Source organism: Hydra viridissima, unplaced genomic scaffold (assembly GCF_058129835.1).
Source record: "Hydra viridissima isolate aposymbiotic clone 2 unplaced genomic scaffold, HvirCarnegie_v1 scaffold_7, whole genome shotgun sequence".
Lineage (NCBI taxonomy): Eukaryota > Metazoa > Cnidaria > Hydrozoa > Anthoathecata > Hydridae > Hydra > Hydra viridissima.
Window position 1 is genome coordinate 1,809,208 of NW_028324306.1, and position 20,593 is coordinate 1,829,800.

Genomic DNA, 20,593 nt, shown 5'->3' on the forward strand with positions numbered 1-20,593 from the left:
ATTTTAACTAAAAAATCACAGTTAATTAACACTAGTAATACATAGTCACAGAATTCGCTGTTTTCATTCAAAACAATCAAAAAAGGTTGAGTTTTTTAGAGACTTTTTTTTATTAGTTATTTATTTTTGTTTTATTAAAATAAGTCTTGTTGAAGAATTTTACAAAAACAGTTAGTTTAGTGAATATGTTTTTGCTGACTGAAATGAAAGATGTCATCCAAATAAAACCTTACAACTTTGGACATGACTTTAAAAGCTCTTTAGAATTTGGTCTTAATAAGAAATTTGCTAATAAGGTAAGTGTTTGTTTTTGCCTTAGTTTTTTTTTTTTTTTTTTTTTTTGTTTAGCTATTTTGAAAGCCAAATAATTTTAAGTTACAAAAGTTATAATCAGCTTTTCTTGCTTTTTAACCCTTTCACCCCAATAAGGCCAAATGGCAATATACTCTATAAATACAATGTGGGTTTTTAACCATTGATAGTTTTTTATGATTTGTTGCCATTTGGCAACATTGCCCTTTGAAAGTGGGAACTGTTAAAAAGGGATATATTTAATTTATTGATACTTATAACCTAGTTTTATAATTAATCAGAAATTTAATTATTTCAAATAATTTCGGTATTTTATGAAATATTTGCATATTTAATTTTGATGTCAAATGGCAACAACTTTAAAAAAGGGGCCGTTTTTGTGGACAATTATCGTATATGCCATCAGGTATGCATACAGTAAGTAAGTAGTACAGTAGTAAACTATTTCTTTGATAATATTAAAAAATGAGTAAAGTAGTACTGAGGTCATTGTCCTCTGTGAAAATATGGAGTTTGTTGTACAAGAAAAATACAAAGTTTTAACTGGAACAAAATTCAAGCAACATTAGATACAACAGTTTATTACAAAGTAACCAATAAATGCAATAACATATTCAATGTTTCATCTCTGATGACTTACTGCATGATATAGATGTAGTATGGGATGAAGTTCATAGAACAACAAACAACCGTATACTTATAGTATCTGCAATGTTTGGTTTTTGTCAAACTGAAATCATAGGAATTAGTTTTTACTGCGTGTCTAAGGAATCAAACATGATCATCTGAAGTGAAATGGATCAAAAATACAACTGCAAAAACTTTGCCATGCACTTGCAGTTATCACAATTTCACAAAGATTGTAACTAAAGTTGTTTCTGAACTATTGGAATATTCATTTGTTTTTAATTTCCAAATAAATGAGATTACTATATAATGCCTGTTGAATATGAGTTTCGGAGTGTTACAAATCCATGGATCAGACTAGTTGAGGAAATTAATGTTGAAAATAAAAACTTTCAAGTAAGATTCATGCATCCATATTATCCCTCAAGGTCATATTATTGGCCTTCAAGAGATGATGTGAGTTGGGTTCCATCAACAAACTTATTGTTAATGATTGATATTCCTAGAATTTCAACAGGAAGACATTATACCACCAGTGAGTTTGAGCACCAAAGCATTGAAAACAACTGAGCAAACTTTAAACCAAAGAACTAAATTTTTATCAAACTGTTTAAAATTGTTGTTTCCTATTATATTTTAGTTTTAGTATTTTAAATTTTTTTTTTTTCATTGTTAATTTTTGTAATTTACTATATTTCTTGGGTTTATTTTTATAAAACTCAGATTATATTTATAAAAAATTTTAAAAAAGAAATACTTTGTTATTCTTTTGTATTACAGAGTTTGTTGCATACAGAACTATAGGAAAATATTTCAAAATTTTATCTTATTGGCATCTTAAAATACTCTTCTTTTTGTATGGGACATCAGAAAACCTAAGAAAATTGTTACATTATTTTGAAATTGAATTTTCATGTAAAACCAATCTGTACTACTAATTCCTGTTTCATATTATTTTTTTTTTTTTTTTTTTTTTTTTTTTTCTCTTAAGATTAAAATTGTTTTTAATATACCCATTGAAATTTCAATTTAAATTGTTAATATTTATATATTACCAAATATGTAACTAAGTATTTAAATTGTTAACATTTACATATTGTCAAATATATAACTAAGTATTTTGATTCACATCTCAAATTAGTATAGATTAACCAGATTTAAAAAAAAAAACAAATTATTATTAAAAATTAAAGTACAAGTTTTTTTGTCATAAATAGTCTGTTGGAATAGCTGTGTGGTGATATTATGCAAAATACACTAGAATTTTAAATTAAAACACATTAATGTTATAACGTTTTTAAATTTAAAACACATTAAATTTTCTAGTTAACTTTTTTTGATTTCAAGTTCATCGTATAACTTTAAGTTTACTTTATAATTTTTAATTCAAAGAATATACCCTAATTTGCTGTGTTATTTTTGTTTCTCTAGATAATTCCTGCACTATTTTAATTTATTTTAAATATTTCAAATTAAAATCAACTAAAATAGTGCAGCCATTTTATCCATTTCCAACAATCAGTTTTGGACTTACTCGGTTGGCAGTTTTCAGTTTTTTACTTTCAGGTTGTTCACAATGTTGGATTGTGCATTGTTCTATTTGATATCATTCATATAGGTGATTCCTACATTTTACCAGGAGATGGATCGTCGCATACTCCAGGTGAGAGTAGGGTGAATAAGTTAAATCAAAAACTTATCTAGAAATATTTTACAAATGTAGGAAGACAAAAAACTTTTTTAAAAAACTTATAATGGTGCATCATAAATCTTAAGTGGTATTTAGTTCGTTCTTACCTGAGATGAGGAATGAGTTTTTTAATTCAAAATATTTAAATTTAGTGACATTCCGCTTTATTGTATTTCGACCATTTATTGATGAAGTTTTGGTTGCAAAGGTAAAATCATGTACACGAGAAGGTGTTCAAGGTATGTCTTTTATTGATCTATTCAATCAAAAACATATTTTAGCTAAGAATTGTGAGGTGTACTTTTATGTGTAATTATTTTAGATCACCAAATTGCCCATAAAACATTTTGAGTGCTGGAGCCTACAGGGAAGGGCCCTTTGAGCCAATGTTAGGTACAAACTTCCCAAAAATTAACATAGCAAATAAGGGTCTGAATCTCCTGTCCCTGAGTGTGTATGCTTAGTAAATAAAATATACTAATAAAAATGAAATAAGAATAGCAATAAGAAATAAATATTGAGTTAGTCTTAATAGTATCTGTTATTGAAAATTAATTGTAATGGCTTACTAGCAGTTATGACTTATTTGTCAAGTTTTTACATGTTTGAAGCTAACAAGCTTCCATCACTCTTTTCAGAGCAGTGACAGCTTACATGTCTTTTAAAATAAAGTTTTTGAGAGAGTGATATGGAGGTATTAAATTTTCTTAATCATCACTTTAGAATAACAGAAATAAAAATGGTAGAAATGAAAATCTGAAAAATATGTAGTTTGTATGGTGAAGGAATTTTTTTTCCACAATAGACACATGCCCTCTTTCTTCAGAAAATCTCTTACTGGTAAAGGGAAAATGGGTTGCATACAACATTTTATGCTGGAGATCAAATGCGAATTTATATTTATATCAACTGTAACACATCCATTAAAATGTTTGTTTGAAAAGTACCCTGTGCTCCTTAATTAGTTGTTCTCCTTGATGGCAATATAAGTAGTTTAGTATATTGTATTTGTCATACTTATCAGATCATGCACCATCTAAGCCCCATCTGCTTCTGTGTTAAAAATTTTTTTGATGAGGATTTATTTCTTATAAGAACAAGTTTAAGAGTTTATCAAAGGCTTTTTTTATATCAAAAACATTTAAATTCCAATCACAAGGCTTTGCAGAGTAGAGTTTTTTCAAGAATTAAAAGTTACCTCTAAACTGTTCTATATGTATATATGTGTAAGGAAAATCCATATAAACCTTTAAAGAAGAGGGAATCTTTTTTTTTTTTTTAATAAATACTCATATATAGTAATAAAAGACAAAATAAAAGAAGAAGAAGAAAAAAAGAAAAAAGAAAAAAAAAGCAAAACTTGCCTCTTTGGCAGAATTTAATCTAAAAAAAAAATTATTTTAAGAAAAATTTACAAAAAAGTAACATAAGTTAAAATGCCACCAAAATAAAAGCTTTAAAGCTTTAAAAAAAAAAGCTTAGGAGAAAAAGCTCACACGTTTTTTATTGAAAAATCAAAGAGAAATTTAGTACTTCATAGGAGATGTTAGCAAGAATTAAGACCTGAAAATCAATAGTTTATAATTGGATGCTGTAACAATGTGTTACCATTATGCCTAGATTTTCTGATGACAACTTTATATTTCTTAAACTAATTGCTCATTGGATACTTGATGGATTTAGTTTGCTATCACAACAATAACAAAAAAAAAGAATTTTAAAATATGGTTAGAAAGTAGAAAAAAGAAAGTTTTTTTCTACTTTCTAACCATATTTTAAAATGCACTGCAAAGGGTTTTGAAATATTGTTAAACATCTTAAAATGCAGTGGATGGACTATTACCGCATTAACAAACAGCACTGGTGAAAATAAGGCTGGCCATAGATTCGTATAATGATCTTATGACTTTCCAATTCAATGGAAACAGAACCAAAAAATTGAAATATTGCTTTCAAACATAAAACTATCTGTCTTGATGATTGCTTGCAAAGGGCTTTCAAATTAATGTGCTAGCTCATCAAGCATATTACATGCTCACAAGAGAAAAGACCGAACATTTCTCTCTTCGAAAATCCTTGTAAAGAAAGAGTCAGGAATGGGTAACTTAATGTACCAATGGAGCCAATTTAGAACATAGTTTGTAAGTTATTTTAGCTTTTTCTTTTTTTCCCAAAATCCTGCATTAGTTAACTGTCAAGACTCCCACAAACAGTTTATGGAACAAGAGTGAAAAATTTTTCAAAATCAAACCTATTTAGTCTTTTTAGTTTGTTTTTTTTTTTCTTCTTCTTTTTAGTTTATTTTTGAATGATCTTATTGCAGAGCTATCTATTAATTAGCAATAAATGATTGCGAATATTAAAAATATAATTATTCTAAAGGCATCATTGTTTTTTAGTTAAAACCTGAAATTGGCTAAAATATAAACTATTTTTATTTTCTATTTTTTTCTTTTAGTATCTTTAGGATTCTTTGATGATATCTTCATTCCATATGAATATTTGCAGCAAAAGTCAAAATTGTATCTTTTTTTGTCCTTTTTTTACGTTACTAATTTAATTTGGTATTTATAAATGAGGTTTTAGGATAAATAAAGAATTTAGTAAATAAAAAGATAAGCACATCTTATGAATTAAAATTATGTTTTCATTGACAAAGTTTAGTGTAGATGCAGAACAACTTTGGGTATGGCAGTATGAAACAGAGGATGGTTCACATGATCTTTTCATGGATATAAATGAAGAAATTCGTATCCGAGTTATTGATGAGGAGTTTGTGGATCTTACACCTGAAGGACCAGCACCTCCAACATTGGATGGTGAAGCTAAATCTTTGGAACTCAAAAAGGCACCCTACACAATTACTGTGAGTTAACATCTGGGGTCTTTGAGCACCCTAAAGTCCTGGTTTTTACACCAGTTTCAGTTCCCAACAGTTGTGATCCAAAGGTTTTTAATACCAGCTTCAGCTTACAATAGTTGTAGTCCTACTTTTTAAAATTTCTCACAATTTATCTTAAAATGTTTTTCTCAAGAAATCCTTTCCAGTTTATGAACTATTCGACTAAAGATATCTGGATTGTTTTAAGCTAGTTATATTTGTAAAAAAAAATTTTTTTTTTTTCAGGCCTCAATTAGCGAATCTGGTTTAGGTTTGCTGTCATGGTGGACATGAAGTCAAGACCTTTTTCATTTATCACAATGGAACAGTTTAAGTTCAAGAAGCCTCTTAAAGTGTTTCTTTGGAATGCTTTAGAAACATTACTCCTTATGATAACTCTCTAAAAACTTTGGAGCATACATAATGAAAGTTATTTCCATACATTAAATTATTTGATATATGGACTTCATAAATTTAGCTTTTCTAATTTCTCTGTGTTTTAGTAATAAAAACGAAAAAATGTTATATTATATTTGTATAACTAAACATTTTAATTTTTATATTTTTATATTTTATTGCTATTTTCTCAATATAAAAAACTGCTTAAATAATATCTAATATAACAAATGCATGCATATATTTGCTTACACTCATAAATTCATATATATTTATATATGCATATACATTGTTTGTATATATACTCATAAATGCATATGTTATACATTATATGTATAATCTTTAAATAAAACATGCAAATTTATTACCAAGATAACAAATAACACATGAATGAGCACCAGATAGCCCAACAGAATAAAAAAATTGATAGTCTTGAAAAAGCATTCTTCATCAAACCAGAAACTAATCCAACAAAACCTTGTCGGGCATGTACAGAATTTAAAAATTGGACCAAGAGAATGACTGGAACGCCAGTATGTTTTTATATAATGTTGATTTAAATTTTTTTTTTAATCTGCAATCTAGATATGGTTTATAAAAATAGTTCTAACTCACATTTTCACATGGCAAAAATTAATTTATATTTAAATTTAGATAAAATTATTATCAATCATTTTATTTATAAATAATTATTTATATATGTTTAATAGAAAAACGCCGAAAAAGAACCAGATAAAAATGTTGAGGAGAAGAGAATAGATTGCCCTTTAGATAGTAACGAACTTGGGCGTTCTACTTGGGGTTTCTTGCATACAATGGCTGCATATTATCCAGAAAAACCAACCTCCGACCAGCAAAGCGAAATGCATAATTTCATTCAAATTTTCTCAAAGTTTTACCCATGCACGTGGTGCGCTAAGCATCTACAAGAACGGTAATTAAATTGCTTATTTGTATTGAAGTATCGTTTTTTTCTAAAGGTTTTTCTCTTCAGCCAGGTATACAAAATACAGATTTGTTGAAATTGAGGATAAAATTTAAATGCCTCTAAAAACATCATGAACGTCATTATGGAGATTGGCTTGCATATTTAGAAAAAAAAAAGAGATTTCGAATTGTAAAAAAAGTTTGTTTTTTTGTTTTGAAGTTAAAACCTTAATATTAATTTTATTTTTTAATTAATTTTAGACTAAAAACTGACATACCCGATACACGAAGTAATATTACTCTCTCACAATGGTTCTGTGAATTACACAACGAAGTTAACCAGCGAAAGGGTAAACCAATTTTTGATTGCAGCAAAGTTTTAGAACGTTGGAAAGAGGGATGGAAAGATGGTAGCTGCGATTGATTTTTTTTTTTTTTTACATATCGATGCTAAATTATTGCGTTTTGAAACTATAACACGTGGTTATTAAACGTACTTTTGTAATTGCTAATATGGTAATGAAACTTTTTTTTTTTTTGGGGGGGGGGGTAGTAGCAGTATCATATATTTACTCAAAGATAACGAAAAAATGCTGAAAGTTTTAAAAAGTTTTTAAATGAAGTTTTTGTTGTAAGTACAAAATTTGTTTCTTAATCAAAGTTCAAACTTTTAAAATTATAACAAACTCTGTGAGATGTGAGATTACGTCAATTAAACAGCTGAATCATCTAGAGATTTTGCTGATATATTTTTTTTCTTCCGCTTTTTGATGGCATTTAAAATAATTTTTCTTTGTCCTAGCGGTAAACCTATTTCTTGTAAATCGCTATCTTCGCATAGTAAACAAGCGCGAAGGTCAATTTTTTCACGTAAAAATATATCGCGTAACTCGTCTAAGTTAAGCACATGCAGGAATGTATAAAGTGTTCCCATAAAAAGTTCCTCGTTTTCAGAGGTGCTATCTGTACTACTAACGTTTTGGATTAACTTTCCTTGGGCGCTTTGGTTCGCTAAACTTGACTCGTTAATTTCGTCGTCTGGAAACAAATTTCGATATAGGTGGCCACTTTGTATAAAATTGTCGGTGAAGGAGTGTAGCGAATTTATTGAAGCAGCTATATTTGGAGTAGGAAAAGATGGTGTGTGAGCGTATAAAACGTCTGCGAATTCTGAAGAGCGAACACTTCCACCAGTAAGATCGGTGGTTATTGTATCGTCGCTCATAACAATTTCGTTCTCAAATCTATCATCGAACAATGCATCACTTTCTGACTTAGATTCCAATTTTCTACTTTCGTGTTTCGTTAAAAGTGGCGATAAAAAGCCGTATTTACCTCCATTAAAATTCGCTTCAAACCTTTTAGCGCTGTCTCTGTCGCTGATACTACGTGATAAAAAACTAGTTGAAGAAATTTTTCGTTTTTTATTTACTTCTCTAGTTCTCGCATATCGCTTTTCAAGTTTTTTAGATTGTTTTAATTTCTTTCTAATTCTCCTCTCAGCATCTTGATTTGCCTTTGTTTGCATTTTTTCCACTACGCTTCGGTCTTGAGCAATCTGGTGTGTTATTATAGTGTCGAGATGGCGGACACAAGCTACTCTTCCTTTATTAGTTGCTATTTGTATGGGTGTTTCACCGTTGTCATTAACAGAATAAACGTTACCGCCAGAGTTTGTTAAAAAAACTAAACAATGCAACTGACCAGCTGCAGCAGATAAATGGAGAGCGGTGCATCCGTCGTTATTTGGAATGTCTGGGTTACCCCTATAGAAAGACCTTAGTTACAGTAGTAGTATTTGCGTGAAATTTTGTTTTTTATTATTTTTTTTTTTTATTACTACTTACCCTTTTCCGATAAGTATGCGTAATCCCTCAATGTTTCCAAAAAAAGCAGCCCAGTGGACAGGAGTCATCCCATCTTCATCTTGTATGTTGGTTTCGTTTCTAGGGCATTCATTCAGTGTTTTTATGTCTCCTTCTTTGGCTGCTTTCCAATATTTTTCTGAAGTCACCATCTAAATTTTCATAAAAGCAATTTTATTGCTGATATTGGTGTAAGTCTAAGGAAGAAATGAATTTATAAAAAAAAAAAATCCTTGTTTGAATAATAACAAAAATTTCATTGCGTGTGCTATTGGTTTTCTATTCTCTGTTATGAATAAATATTTCGTGACAAAGTAAGTTTGCAACTCTTAATAATGAAAAATTCATCAATTCAAAGCTTTTTTTTTTAATTATGCAGCAGTTATGAACAACTAAATGCGTCGTAATAATTTTTAATTATGCAACGAAATACGTCTTAATCATTGAAAGCAAATAAAAAATAAAGTATTGTTGCGCACTTGGAAGGGAATCGATTGATGTACCATCAATTAAAACTTCTTCGCAGAGGTACGGTGGTATTTGTGAGGCTTCAGCCAATGAAGAAGCTGCGAAGAGTGTTGATCAACAAAGTAGACTTGAATTTTTCAGCGTTTAATAACTCTGTTCAACAAGACGGACAAACTCAGTAACTTGAAAAATAAAAAAATTTCGATAAAAAAAAAAAAAAAAAAACGCACCAAAAGGTTTTATTTAGCAGGTCTTCAAAAACGTCGTTTTGAAAACATCTTTTAAAATTGTTATTAATTAATATTATATTATTATTACCATCATTACTATTATAACTATTATTATTATCATCATCATTAAATAGACATTTTACAAAATAAAATATTTCATTGTAAAACTTTAAAAAAAAAATTTAAAGGGAATTTTTGCCAAATTTACAAAGACAAGCAAACTGTTGTTAAACTAGTTAAAATACTTTCAATATTTTAGTTTGTCATTATAAATACAATAAAATTTCTTATGAGAGAACAGAAAAAAGAAAAACGCAGATGAGACTGTGTTTGTGTGTTTTTCCATGTCTAGTTTTGTAAAATTCCATAATTTTTGACATTTCTTATTTCGAATACTTTGTATTTTATGCATTTCTGTTAAAATTTCTGGCAAATCTAGTAAAAGTATAGAATATCTACTTTGCTAAGATTAAAATGGAATAATTGAAAAAGTGTATAGAGAAAAGTTAGCTAGCTTTATATAATCGTTAAAATATGTGCGGAACGTAATTTCACTTTCGTAACAACCCTGAGCCTAAATCCATACGCTGAACAAAATAAATCGTCGCATCGTATAACTGTCAAGTTTTACGTTGAAGTCAATAAAAAGCGTCATATTAGTAACGCGTTCCTTGAGTAGAAGGTAAAAATAACACAGCTCTCTAGTTTCGCTTAGTTCATTCATTTATCATTAGATTCATTTAACAAGGACTCGTTCAATAAAATTAAAAAGAAGTTAACAAAATGTTATTAGTTTGAGAATCGAAGTCCTTTCCTCATAGAACGTAACAGTTAGAAGTAGCCGCGTGTTATTTTCTTTAGAATCAGTTAATTCTACTTTTCTAAGTACAGCCTTCTGTAGAAGTATTAGAGGCTTAATTCAGTTTAGCCTTAGTTGTCAAGAAAAGCTCTCCAACTGTTAACAGGGGCAAGTTAGAAAATGCTTGAGTTATTAGATAATTCTTTAAGTCAGGATCATGGGCTCCCAACTTTCTAAGAATTAATAACAAGCTTTGCCGAATTCCTCCGCACGTGATCTACTTCTTTACATTTTTTAAAGCTCAGAATCACACTTAGAAAATATTTCATTTTGTAATTTACAGCAGAGTATTGAACCATCTTTAAAGCAGAAAACATCGTTTACCCATCTTTTATTAATAAATTAAAAAAAAAAAAAAATGTTTTAGAAACATGTGTAAAAGGAGATTTGAAGACAAGACAAATTTTGTTACAAGATTTTGTATTGCATTATAATCCCATTACATTCTTATTCTACATTTTTATGTTAAATTTTACACAAAAATAATGTACTAAGTTTGTTGGAACAATAAGCAACACAATTCACAAGATATTTATAGAAAAATAATTGTGAAAATCACTTCAATGACAGGTGATGGCAAAGTCAGTCCATTATACTCAACACTATAAAACAGGCAACACAGTAGAATTATTTCTAATTGTTTCCATTTAAAAGCATTTTCGGTGGACAATTGATGGACCTGATTCATCATATTCTTGTTTTGAGATCCACATCTGCTGGAAGGTAGAGAGTGAAGCCAAGATTGATCCTCCAATCCATACTGAATATTTCCTCTCTGGGGGAGCAATGATTTTAATTTTCATTGTTGGTGGTGCAAGGGCAGAAATTTCTTTTTGCATACGATCAGCAATACCAGGGAACATGGTCGTACCACCTGATAAGACAGTGTTAGCATACAAGTCTTTACGGATATCAACATCACACTTCATGATTGAGTTGTATGTGGTTTCATGGATACCAGCAGACTCCATACCAATGAAGGATGGTTGGAAGAGGGTTTCAGGGCATCGGAATCTTTCATTACCAATGGTAATTACTTGACCATCAGGTAATTCATAAGATTTCTCCAATGAAGAGCTTGATGCAGCAGTACCCATTTCTTGCTCAAAGTCCAAAGCAACATAGCATAGTTTTTCCTTGATATCACGGACAATTTCACGCTCTGCAGTGGTGGTGAATGAATAACCACGTTCAGTTAAGATTTTCATCAAATAGTCAGTCAAGTCACGTCCAGCCAAATCCAAACGAATGATGGCATGAGGAAGTGCATAACCTTCATAGATTGGGACAGTGTGAGAGACACCATCACCAGAGTCAAGTACAATACCAGTAGTACGACCAGAAGCATACAGAGATAAGACGGCTTGGATGGCAACATACATAGCTGGTGAGTTGAAGGTTTCAAACATAATCTGGGTCATTTTTTCACGATTGGCTTTGGGGTTCAATGGAGCTTCAGTCAAAAGAACTGGATGTTCTTCAGGGGCAACACGGAGTTCATTGTAAAAAGTGTGATGCCAGATCTAGAGTACAAGACAAGAGTATTAAAATTTTAAAACTTAGAGCGATTGACCACACCCATTTTTAAATATTCGAAAAAATTTAAAAATAATTTTAAATTTGCTTTTAAGTTCTATTATACAAATTAATGAGGAAGCACTCACTTTCTCCATATCATCCCAGTTAGTAACGATACCGTGCTCAATGGGATATTTCAAGGTTAGGATACCACGTTTGCTCTGGGCTTCATCACCAACGTATGAGTCTTTTTGTCCCATACCAACCATTACTCCCTGATGACGAGGACGTCCAACAATTGAGGGGAAGACAGCTCGAGGAGCATCATCACCTGCAAATCCAGCTTTGCACATACCAGATCCATTGTCTACTACGAGAGCGGCAACATCATCATCTGCCATTTTTTAATTATTTCTTGATAAGAAAATTAACTTCCAAACGTCTACAAGTTGCAGCTTCTGAGTGAGGGCGGTTGAATATTGGCTGCGCTTTTATCTTCGTTCACGAGAACGGTTTTCTTTACCATAAAAGGATAAAATGTATAAACATGCGCAATTTCATTGTTCATTTGAATTCAATCTTTTGAAAGACAACAAAAAATGAATTACTGTATTGAAAAATAAAACGGAATAAATAGTTCAAAAACGAACTTCTTTTTTAAATTATAAACTTTAAAAAATAACATATTAGATAAAAATTTTATACTATATTTAGTAAATTGTATAAAAAACTTTTTTAATTTTTATTTTGTTTGTTTATTTTAGATAAAACAAGCATGCATTATAAAGAACTTCCCCCGTACACTTTTCAACTTTGCCTCAACTGTTCAGGCATAAACATTAAGCCTCCTATTTCAAAAAATGGGATGGTTTCTATGATTTCAGAGGTGGTTTAAAATAAATGCATAAAACCTTACTTTTTTTTCAAATTACTTTGTTACATTTTACGACAAGTTTACAAAAAATATTGTTGAAGTACTTTTATGAACTATCTTAATAGATGTTTGTACAAATATTTCTATTTTAGTTAAATGGAGGAGACAATCCAAGGAGTGCTAAATCCCGAATAAAAAAAAAAATTTCAATAGGTAATTTTAAAAAAAATTTTCACAAACTTTTTTCATTACTTTCAATTTAATATTTGCAATTTGTTGAAACATACTGCTAAAAACTATTGGATATTTTTAAAAATAAAGTATTTTATTGATATTGTAAAATAAGCTTAGAAGAAAAAAACATGTAGGGTGGAATTTAGTTATAGAAACCAGTCTTTTTTCTTAGTTAATTCAACCCCTGCTATTGGCTGTCTTTCAATAACTGTCCACGATATGAAAATCTTTTACACCATATTACCAGCAAATATTTTTTAAAAAATCTCCTTGTCCTATCTGCAATAGCTGTCTGCTCACCCGTTAGATTAATTAGGTGTTTTAATCGATACGTATGATTCAAATCTGACTAAAAGTGTGTGAACGATTGCAGCTTACGTAACTCGTATGGAATGTTATTCAAAAGTCTATTTCATCGCATATAGTAAATATCAAAGTATTTTTTTCTTATAACCTTATGTTTAATGAAATTCTAAACCATTTGCGTTACAACTCGAATCTTATTCGAAATATTTGAATTTAAGTGAGCCAAAATAAAAACTTTTTCTGCTTATATGAAAAAAAGGACACATCAAACTAAAATCTTTACTAAAAAAACTCGTGTTTTTTTGTTTGTTTGTTTTTTTTTTTTTTTTTGTTTTTTTTGCTTTTTTTTTTATTATTATTATTTTGTTTGTTTTGTTTTGTTTTGTTTTGTTTTTTTCTTTTCTAAACTTTTCTTAAAAACAATATAAGATTTTTATTTTTAATATCTTCTCAAAACTCATCGCATCGATCCAAATATTATTATCGTTGTTCAGTAAGTTTTTTCTTACATTTTTCAACTGAGGCTTAATAAGACTGTTGTTGAGGTTTTTACAGCGTTTCAGGCTAACTCACTCGTGTAACCAACTCACTCGTGTAACCAACTCATTGGTGTAAATTTCTAACTTAAATAACATTGAAGAAAACCGAATTTAACGACCAGTTAGTTACGAAGAGAAGAGGTTGGAAACGAATTGGTTACGATTTGGTTTCGAGGAGAATTTACGAAGGTTACCTGAAAGAGCAATAGTTATTGATAAATGTTAATTATATAGCTATCATCAGCCATTTGTGATTATTTTCTTCGAATTTATAGCCGTAGCCAAAGCAAAATTAAAGTTTTACAGTATGTTTTTCTCTACTCTGCACCGCAAAATTTTGCGTTTTTTCTGTTTTCATTTTAAAACAAAAATGCTATAGTCTTGAAATTAAAGTACCAATCAAAGAAACTAATCAAAGAAAGCGTCAAATAAATTTTAAATAAAACCACAGAATACAATAAACAGAACCATTTATTAAAAAAAGATATGATAAAACTTATGACTCAAAAGAAATTATTTTAAGTTGTTCATAAAAAATAGAAGCCATTAAAAAGCCACGAAAAAAAGGGGCTACCTTTGTACGACGCCTTAATGTAAATTGTTATCTTAAACGTTAGTTTCAAAACCCAACTTATTTGCGTTACAAGCGCTGTTGCTTTTAAACAAACAAAACCTGCGATCGGAAAAACAACCGCGAATCAAAAAAATTATTTTTAGTGATGCAAAAAATAACTCCAAGATAATCCTTAAAAATAACTACAGTTAACTGAAGATGATACATAGTTAAATAGCAGAAAAATAGATTATGGTCGTTTAATTGTAGTTAAGGCTGTTCTTTTTATAAGCCAAGCCACCTAAACTAACTCCCTATTTATGAAAAAATACAGACAGAAAGATACTAAATATTTATAGATATTTATAAAGCATATTTTTGAGCATTGGTTTTTTCTCCTTAAATAAATTTTCCTCGTGTGCATTTTAGAATTCATTGAGTTACCCGGTATCTAAAGCAGTTGTTTAGAAAGTTAAGTATATATGCTAATATATGCTAATATATGCTAATTTTCATAAACCTTAGAAGTTAAAGAAGGTTGCACTTTTTCGTTGAATGAACCTTTCATACTTTAGAGAGTTCAACATAAAAATTTTTATATTAAAACACAAACTTTTATCGGAAAAGGATTCAAACGATTTGTCAAATAAGATCAGTCCAAACCGTAGAACTATTCGGGGAGAGGGGGGGAGGAAACTTTTTTCTTTCCTGAGGCTCCATATATTACCAGAAAATATTTTCTAGAACTATGTTTATGAACAACTTTACACTGGCTTAAAAAGAAAAAAAAAATTTAACAACGACAATTTGTTGAGTAAAAAAAACAGTTGCGACTGTGCTACGGTTTTATTCCCTAGTGACGTAATCTGATTTGATGTGACTTTAAAAAAGAGTTTCGCCACAAAATCTTTAAAAAAAGGTAAAGAATACAAATTGGTTTCGGAGTTAATGAAGCATCATTAAAATGGAACAACTCTATTAAGAATATTTAAAAACGAGAATGAAATTTATCTAAATAGGAAATAACGAAGAAATCACGATAGAAGAATTTTCATTTAAAACCATTTCATCTGACATGATTACGTTCGTAAAAGAAAATTTGAATAACAAAACAAGAACTTTTTAATTCATAAATACTTTAAAAGATCAGCAAATTACTCATTTAAAAAATATTCATAACATTGTTCAAGTATAAAATAGCTAAGATTAGATTTTCGTAGGGAAGTCAACTGAAACATGATAATTCAATGATGCCATAGATTATCCAGTTGCTTATGGATTAAGACTGAGTGGTTGATGTTTTATATTAAAAATTTTTAATATGAATTCCCCATAGGTAAATCAGTGTTACAATAGGTCGTCGTTTACTAAAGCGTTAGCTAATTAAATTTTAGATTCTGTAAAGAACACTAAAACATCCGCTATTTAACCACAGCCATGTATTTTACTCAACTCCATGCGACATGCTGCGCTAAACACTAAACAAACATCTTTTTGAAATAACCAACGGCGAAAGGTAAACTTCCGTAGAAACTTTTTCTGCATCCTGAAACTGCCTGTTGTGATAAAAATGTCATCACAAAAATCAGCAAGTGCAACGCAAAATGATCATCTACCTTAATCTTCCGGCATTTATTCATAATTTTAAATAGTTTCTCATTCGGATTTAGTTGGCCGATCTCGAAGCGATGGTACTTGTCTACTTAGATAAAACTTTTGAATTCACATTATACAGTATATAGACAAATGCCCTGGTGAATAAAAAAGAGCTTTTACTCAGCGTTTTTGGAGTAATTGCTCAACTTTACGTGAATAAAAATTTAGAGCAATTGCTTTTTTTTCGCGAAATCTTTTACTCATGAGCTTTTGCTTAAATGTTTAGCGATTGCTCACATATGAGAAAAGCGCGTGAATAAAAAAGCTACAACTAAAAAAACGGCGAGCAATTGCTTCTAATTTTACGACCACCGATATTAGTTGCTTTTTTTTTTTTTTTTTGATAATTGGACATTGATTTTATTATTTTACAACTATATTTTACTATTTTTTGACTATTCATGTGTATATATATATATATATATATATATATATATATATATATATATATATATATATATATATATATATATATATATACAGCTATTCACGAAAGTTTAAACGATTGCAGAATTTTTATCAAGTATGTTTGGTTTTTGTTTAATAAAGAAAAACTGTAAAATGATATCGACTTAATTTTTTTTATTTATTAAAGAAAAAGTAATTAGCTTTAAAATGAATATGAACATGTTATAAAAATTTTAATATTTAGTTAGAAAAAAGCTATTACAAAAAATCTTGTAGGAAAAATAAGAAGCACAAAAGTTTAAAACAATTGCAACATTCGAACAAAAAATGAAAAAAAAGGCGAAATTAATATTTGAAGTGTCCTCCTTTGTTTTTATAGCAAAGATAAACTCGTTTATGCATTGATTCAACTAATTTCATGCACATCACGCGAGCTACATTCAGCCAGTACTCATTCAAAAGTTGCTTTAAATGCTGAGTTGATTGAATTTCATGGTATGTCAGTTGATTGTCGATCCAAGACCAAATACTTTCGATTGGGTTGAGATCTGGTGATCTAGGGCACCAGGGCATCACATTGAACTTTTTTTTCAAAAAATATTCTTTGATTGAGTGTGCTGTATGAGCTGAAGCCCCGTCTTGTTGAAAGATGAATTGCTTGCTTCTGCCATACAAGTGTCTGATTGATGGAACTAAACACGTTTCCAATGTGTTCTTGTAGGTGTATTGATTAATTCGGCCTTCATACAGCTCACAGAAGCCTATACCTTTGTGAGAAAAACATCCCCAGATGCCAACCGAACCTCCACCGCCTTGTCGACGATGTTGCAAAAACCTGTCTGAATAATTCTCAGTTGCAAATCTTTTGACATAGATTCTTCCCTTGCGGTTTACAACTTGAAAGTTAGTTTCATCACTCCAAATAACTTTTGCCCACTGTTCTACAGACCAGTCCAGCCTTTCTTTGGACCACACTCGTCGTTTACGTTTATCCGTGATTGAAAGAATAGGTTTTTTAGCAGCTATGTACGTTCCAATACCTTTGTCCGACAATGTTCGTCTCACGAGCTCTCTGCTAACTTTTGGATTATTTTTTGACTCATTGAAAATTTGTGCTAGCTTTTTGTAGCTGAGTCTGGGGTTTTCTCTGCTCATTCTGAATATACCATTTTTGTCACGGTTGCTGAGTTTGGATGGTCTTCCAGTACGCGGTATGTCGGAGACGTCCTTGGTAAGTTCCCAGGTTTTGATAGTTTTTCTAACCCAATATTCAGAAATGTTAAGTATTTTGCCTATTTGAACATTTATACATATATATATATATATATATATATATATATATATATATATATATATATATATATATATATATATATATATATATATATATATATATATATATATAAATGTGTGTGTGTATATATAATAATATAATAATATGTACATAAGTATATACATAAAGTTATCTTTACCATCAATTTGTGTGAAGGTAAGATTCTTTTGTGTATCCAAAAGATCAGCAAGTTTTGCTTCAGTTATTGAAATCTTTATAGGCTTGTTTCCAGTTCAATGGATATCAGACTTTTTTTTCAACCTTGTTTTCATGTTGGGAATTTTTTTCGCCAAAGTTTTTATATCAATCTTTGTTCCTGTTGCTTGGAACATTTGGTCTTGGATTCTAAAAAATGCTTTGTTTTTCTTTATTTTAACGCTTGGAAGTTGGCTTTTTGTAGAAGGGTTGGCAATTCGCATAGTATGTTTATAAAAATTTCATCTTCACATTTGTTAAAACTTTGGCTAGCTATATTATTTTCACTTGATTCAATTGAAATCTGGTTTGAAGTAGCCATTTGTAAACATGAAAAGTTTAAAAAGCTATTTACATCGGCAACAGCATATCGCTTTTAATCCGACACAAAAGCAATTGCTTGTGAGCATAAGCAAAGCTTTATTCACACATTTTTGAGCGATTGCTATTGCAGTGAGCATTTGCTTTAAGCTTTTACTTTTACTCAGAGCAATTGCTTGTGAGCAATTGGTCTTTTTTATTCACCCAGCCTACAGTTGAATCTTTGCATTAATGAGCTTTAGACATTGAAATCCAATCAAAATCACTAAAAACCTTTTAAATATGAATTAAATGGAAGCAGTTATGACTAGTACTGGTTTCATCTGCTATAAGAAGGCAGTTCTAGATAAGAAAATTTGTATCAAGTAGAATTCTCCGTGATTTTTTTTAGGACAAATTCAATTTGAATTGACATCTCAAAATCTTCCGTGTTTCATATTGTGCGATTTTTTTTATTCTTACCAGTATTATACCAATGTGTTACGCTCTAAATATCAAAAGTAGCGTATTGCAAGAGTTTTTATCAAACGTTATTAGGATAACACTGCGTTTGATTTGATTACAACTCGCAACATTTTTTATAATTCGGAAGTAATATAGGTTTATGCGGTCGGTGTTATGAAATAAGTTAACCCCCTCCCCCCTCTTGATAAAATAATACTTCTAGATGTGCTATATAACCCCCCCCCCCAGTTAATTTATTTTGTGATAGATTAATATAATTGCACTATATTAACTCCTGACTGTGTTAATATATTGCAATTATAATAAAAAGCGTTTCAACTTATTCCTAAATTATACTCACACTCTTTAATACTTCATTATGTTCATTCAATTCAAAAAGTAATTAGTCGTTTACTTACCACTGTTTTTTTGTTGCTCCTAACGCGATATATATAAAAACGCAATTTGCTAAATCGATAATATATGTAAAACTCTGAAAACCAAGTTGATTTAAAAATAAGCAATAAACCAGATAAAGATTTTTGTCTGAAGTTCAATTGAAAACCCTTAAAAATGAATATTAAACACTCTTTTTTTTAACCCTTAAATTTATAAGTGATTTAATTTAACGTACTTTATATTATCAATTTTCTTATTGCTGATTTTACAAATAAATATTTTGTGTAGTATTCTATATGTAGACAAGAGGTAAAAGGGGAGAAAGTTGTAGAGATACAGAAACAGAATAGTTAAAGTACCTGAAAATAATTTGGCCAACAGATTATTTTTTATAAAAATATCTATTCCAAGCTTCCAAGATTCCATTTCACACGACATTGGGAATACCAACAAAGCAAACGATCTCTTTGAACAAATAAGCATAACAGCTGCAATAAAATCATCTTCTGAGGATCGTCATCAGACTAATGATTATCTATTATGCATAAATTGAATATATAATTTTTATAAAACATCATGGGTTTTGAGCAAGAAGCATCTGAAATAAAAAATGCATCTACAAGGTTTTTACTTAAAAAATTGTTACTTAAAGTAGAGAAATTTTATTGTAGTAATTAAGAAGTGTCGGGGCCTAGTAATGAAAAAGTGTACTAAATAAGGGGCATTTAATCAAAAACCAAGAGTGCTCTCCTCTTGCCAGTGGTATCATTTTATGTAAACATATATTAGCCATATATTCACTTATGCTTGAGTCTTACATTTTTACATTTATGCAGTAACTTTCTGTCTTTGCTATCAAAAGGTATGGTATGGCTATGAAACATCCTTAAGAATAGAGAGACCAATGAAATAAAGCTCCTTTAAACTCATAAAAAAGGTTTAAAAATAAAAAAAATTTAATGTTTAAAGAAGTTGCTTTTTTCCATCAAAATGTTGGTTTTTTTGGATTTAATGAGAGGACTGAAAGTTTATATAATAGAATCATATTCTAAAGCTACTTTGTATCCGTATTTCATATACAACGTTTAAAACTACGGCTTTTTACAGGCAAAGAAACCCTGATCCCTCGGGACTGTATCCGCGTTTAAATTTAAAAAAGAAAAAACATAAAAAGGTTTGCTGAATTTACATTACCAAATCTTGTTTTGCAGATATGATTTGTATTTGTTACGGACGGGATTTCGTATTTGTATATAGCGACTTAAATACTACTTTGAGTATCAAGATTTGTAATTAGAGATCAAAATGATTCTAAAATTTGATGTGTGAAATTTTACACGTAGATACTTTTGGCATGGGTTCCACGTTGTAACCTAAATCTAGAAAGTCCTAATTAAAAAAAGTGACAAATTTCGTATATATAAAATAAATATTTGGAGAAAAAATTTAATTATTTTAATTAACTAAATATCTAGTTAAAGCAAATAAGTTACTTTCCCTAAATATTTATTTTGTATATACGAAATTTTTCATTGCTTAAATTAGAACTTTCTTAAAG

At 29.6% G+C, this 20,593-nt stretch overlaps 4 protein-coding genes and 1 long non-coding RNA gene across 6 annotated transcripts; 3 read left to right on the top strand and 2 right to left on the bottom strand.

Annotated features, from left to right (window-relative positions):
• Positions 1-77: 77 nt before the first annotated feature.
• On the top strand, positions 78-6,067 carry LOC145184193 (DNA-directed RNA polymerase III subunit RPC8-like). 2 transcript variants are annotated; one of them, XM_090093990.1, is made up of 6 exons: positions 78-296; positions 2,506-2,602; positions 2,782-2,868; positions 5,088-5,151; positions 5,294-5,495; positions 5,757-6,067. In XM_090093990.1, exons 1-6 carry the CDS (start codon positions 186-188, stop codon positions 5,802-5,804), a joined length of 609 nt encoding a protein of 202 aa, XP_089950116.1. In that variant the 5' UTR covers positions 78-185; the 3' UTR covers positions 5,805-6,067. The 2 variants fall into 2 exon arrangements, with proteins under 2 accessions (XP_089950116.1, XP_089950117.1); XM_090093991.1 differs by lacking the exons at positions 5,088-5,151; positions 5,294-5,495; positions 5,757-6,067 and adding an exon at positions 2,952-5,074.
• Positions 6,068-6,249: 182 nt separating this feature from the next.
• Positions 6,250-8,856, top strand: LOC145184182 (FAD-linked sulfhydryl oxidase ALR-like). The gene is made up of 3 exons (XM_090093992.1): positions 6,250-6,439; positions 6,617-6,840; positions 7,095-8,856. Exons 1-3 carry the CDS (start codon positions 6,293-6,295, stop codon positions 7,255-7,257), a joined length of 534 nt encoding a protein of 177 aa, XP_089950118.1. The 5' UTR covers positions 6,250-6,292; the 3' UTR covers positions 7,258-8,856.
• LOC145184181 (pre-mRNA splicing regulator USH1G-like) lies at positions 7,425-9,031 on the bottom strand. The gene is made up of 2 exons (XM_080059797.2): positions 8,681-9,031; positions 7,425-8,599 (listed from the first exon to the last, which is right to left on the bottom strand). Exons 1-2 carry the CDS (start codon positions 8,848-8,850, stop codon positions 7,546-7,548), a joined length of 1,224 nt encoding a protein of 407 aa, XP_079915923.2. The 5' UTR covers positions 8,851-9,031; the 3' UTR covers positions 7,425-7,545.
• Positions 9,032-10,658: 1,627 nt separating this feature from the next.
• On the bottom strand, positions 10,659-12,343 carry LOC145184489 (actin, non-muscle 6.2). Its single transcript, XM_080060178.2, has 2 exons — positions 11,920-12,343; positions 10,659-11,778 (listed from the first exon to the last, which is right to left on the bottom strand). The coding sequence occupies exons 1-2, from the start codon at positions 12,172-12,174 to the stop codon at positions 10,903-10,905; spliced, it is 1,131 nt and encodes a 376-aa protein (XP_079916304.1). The 5' UTR covers positions 12,175-12,343; the 3' UTR covers positions 10,659-10,902.
• Positions 12,344-13,127: 784 nt separating this feature from the next.
• On the top strand, positions 13,128-13,973 carry LOC149885561 (uncharacterized). The gene is made up of 2 exons (XR_016454486.1): positions 13,128-13,305; positions 13,743-13,973. It is a non-coding gene; the product is annotated as an uncharacterized LOC149885561 (long non-coding RNA).
• Positions 13,974-20,593: the final 6,620 nt, after the last annotated feature.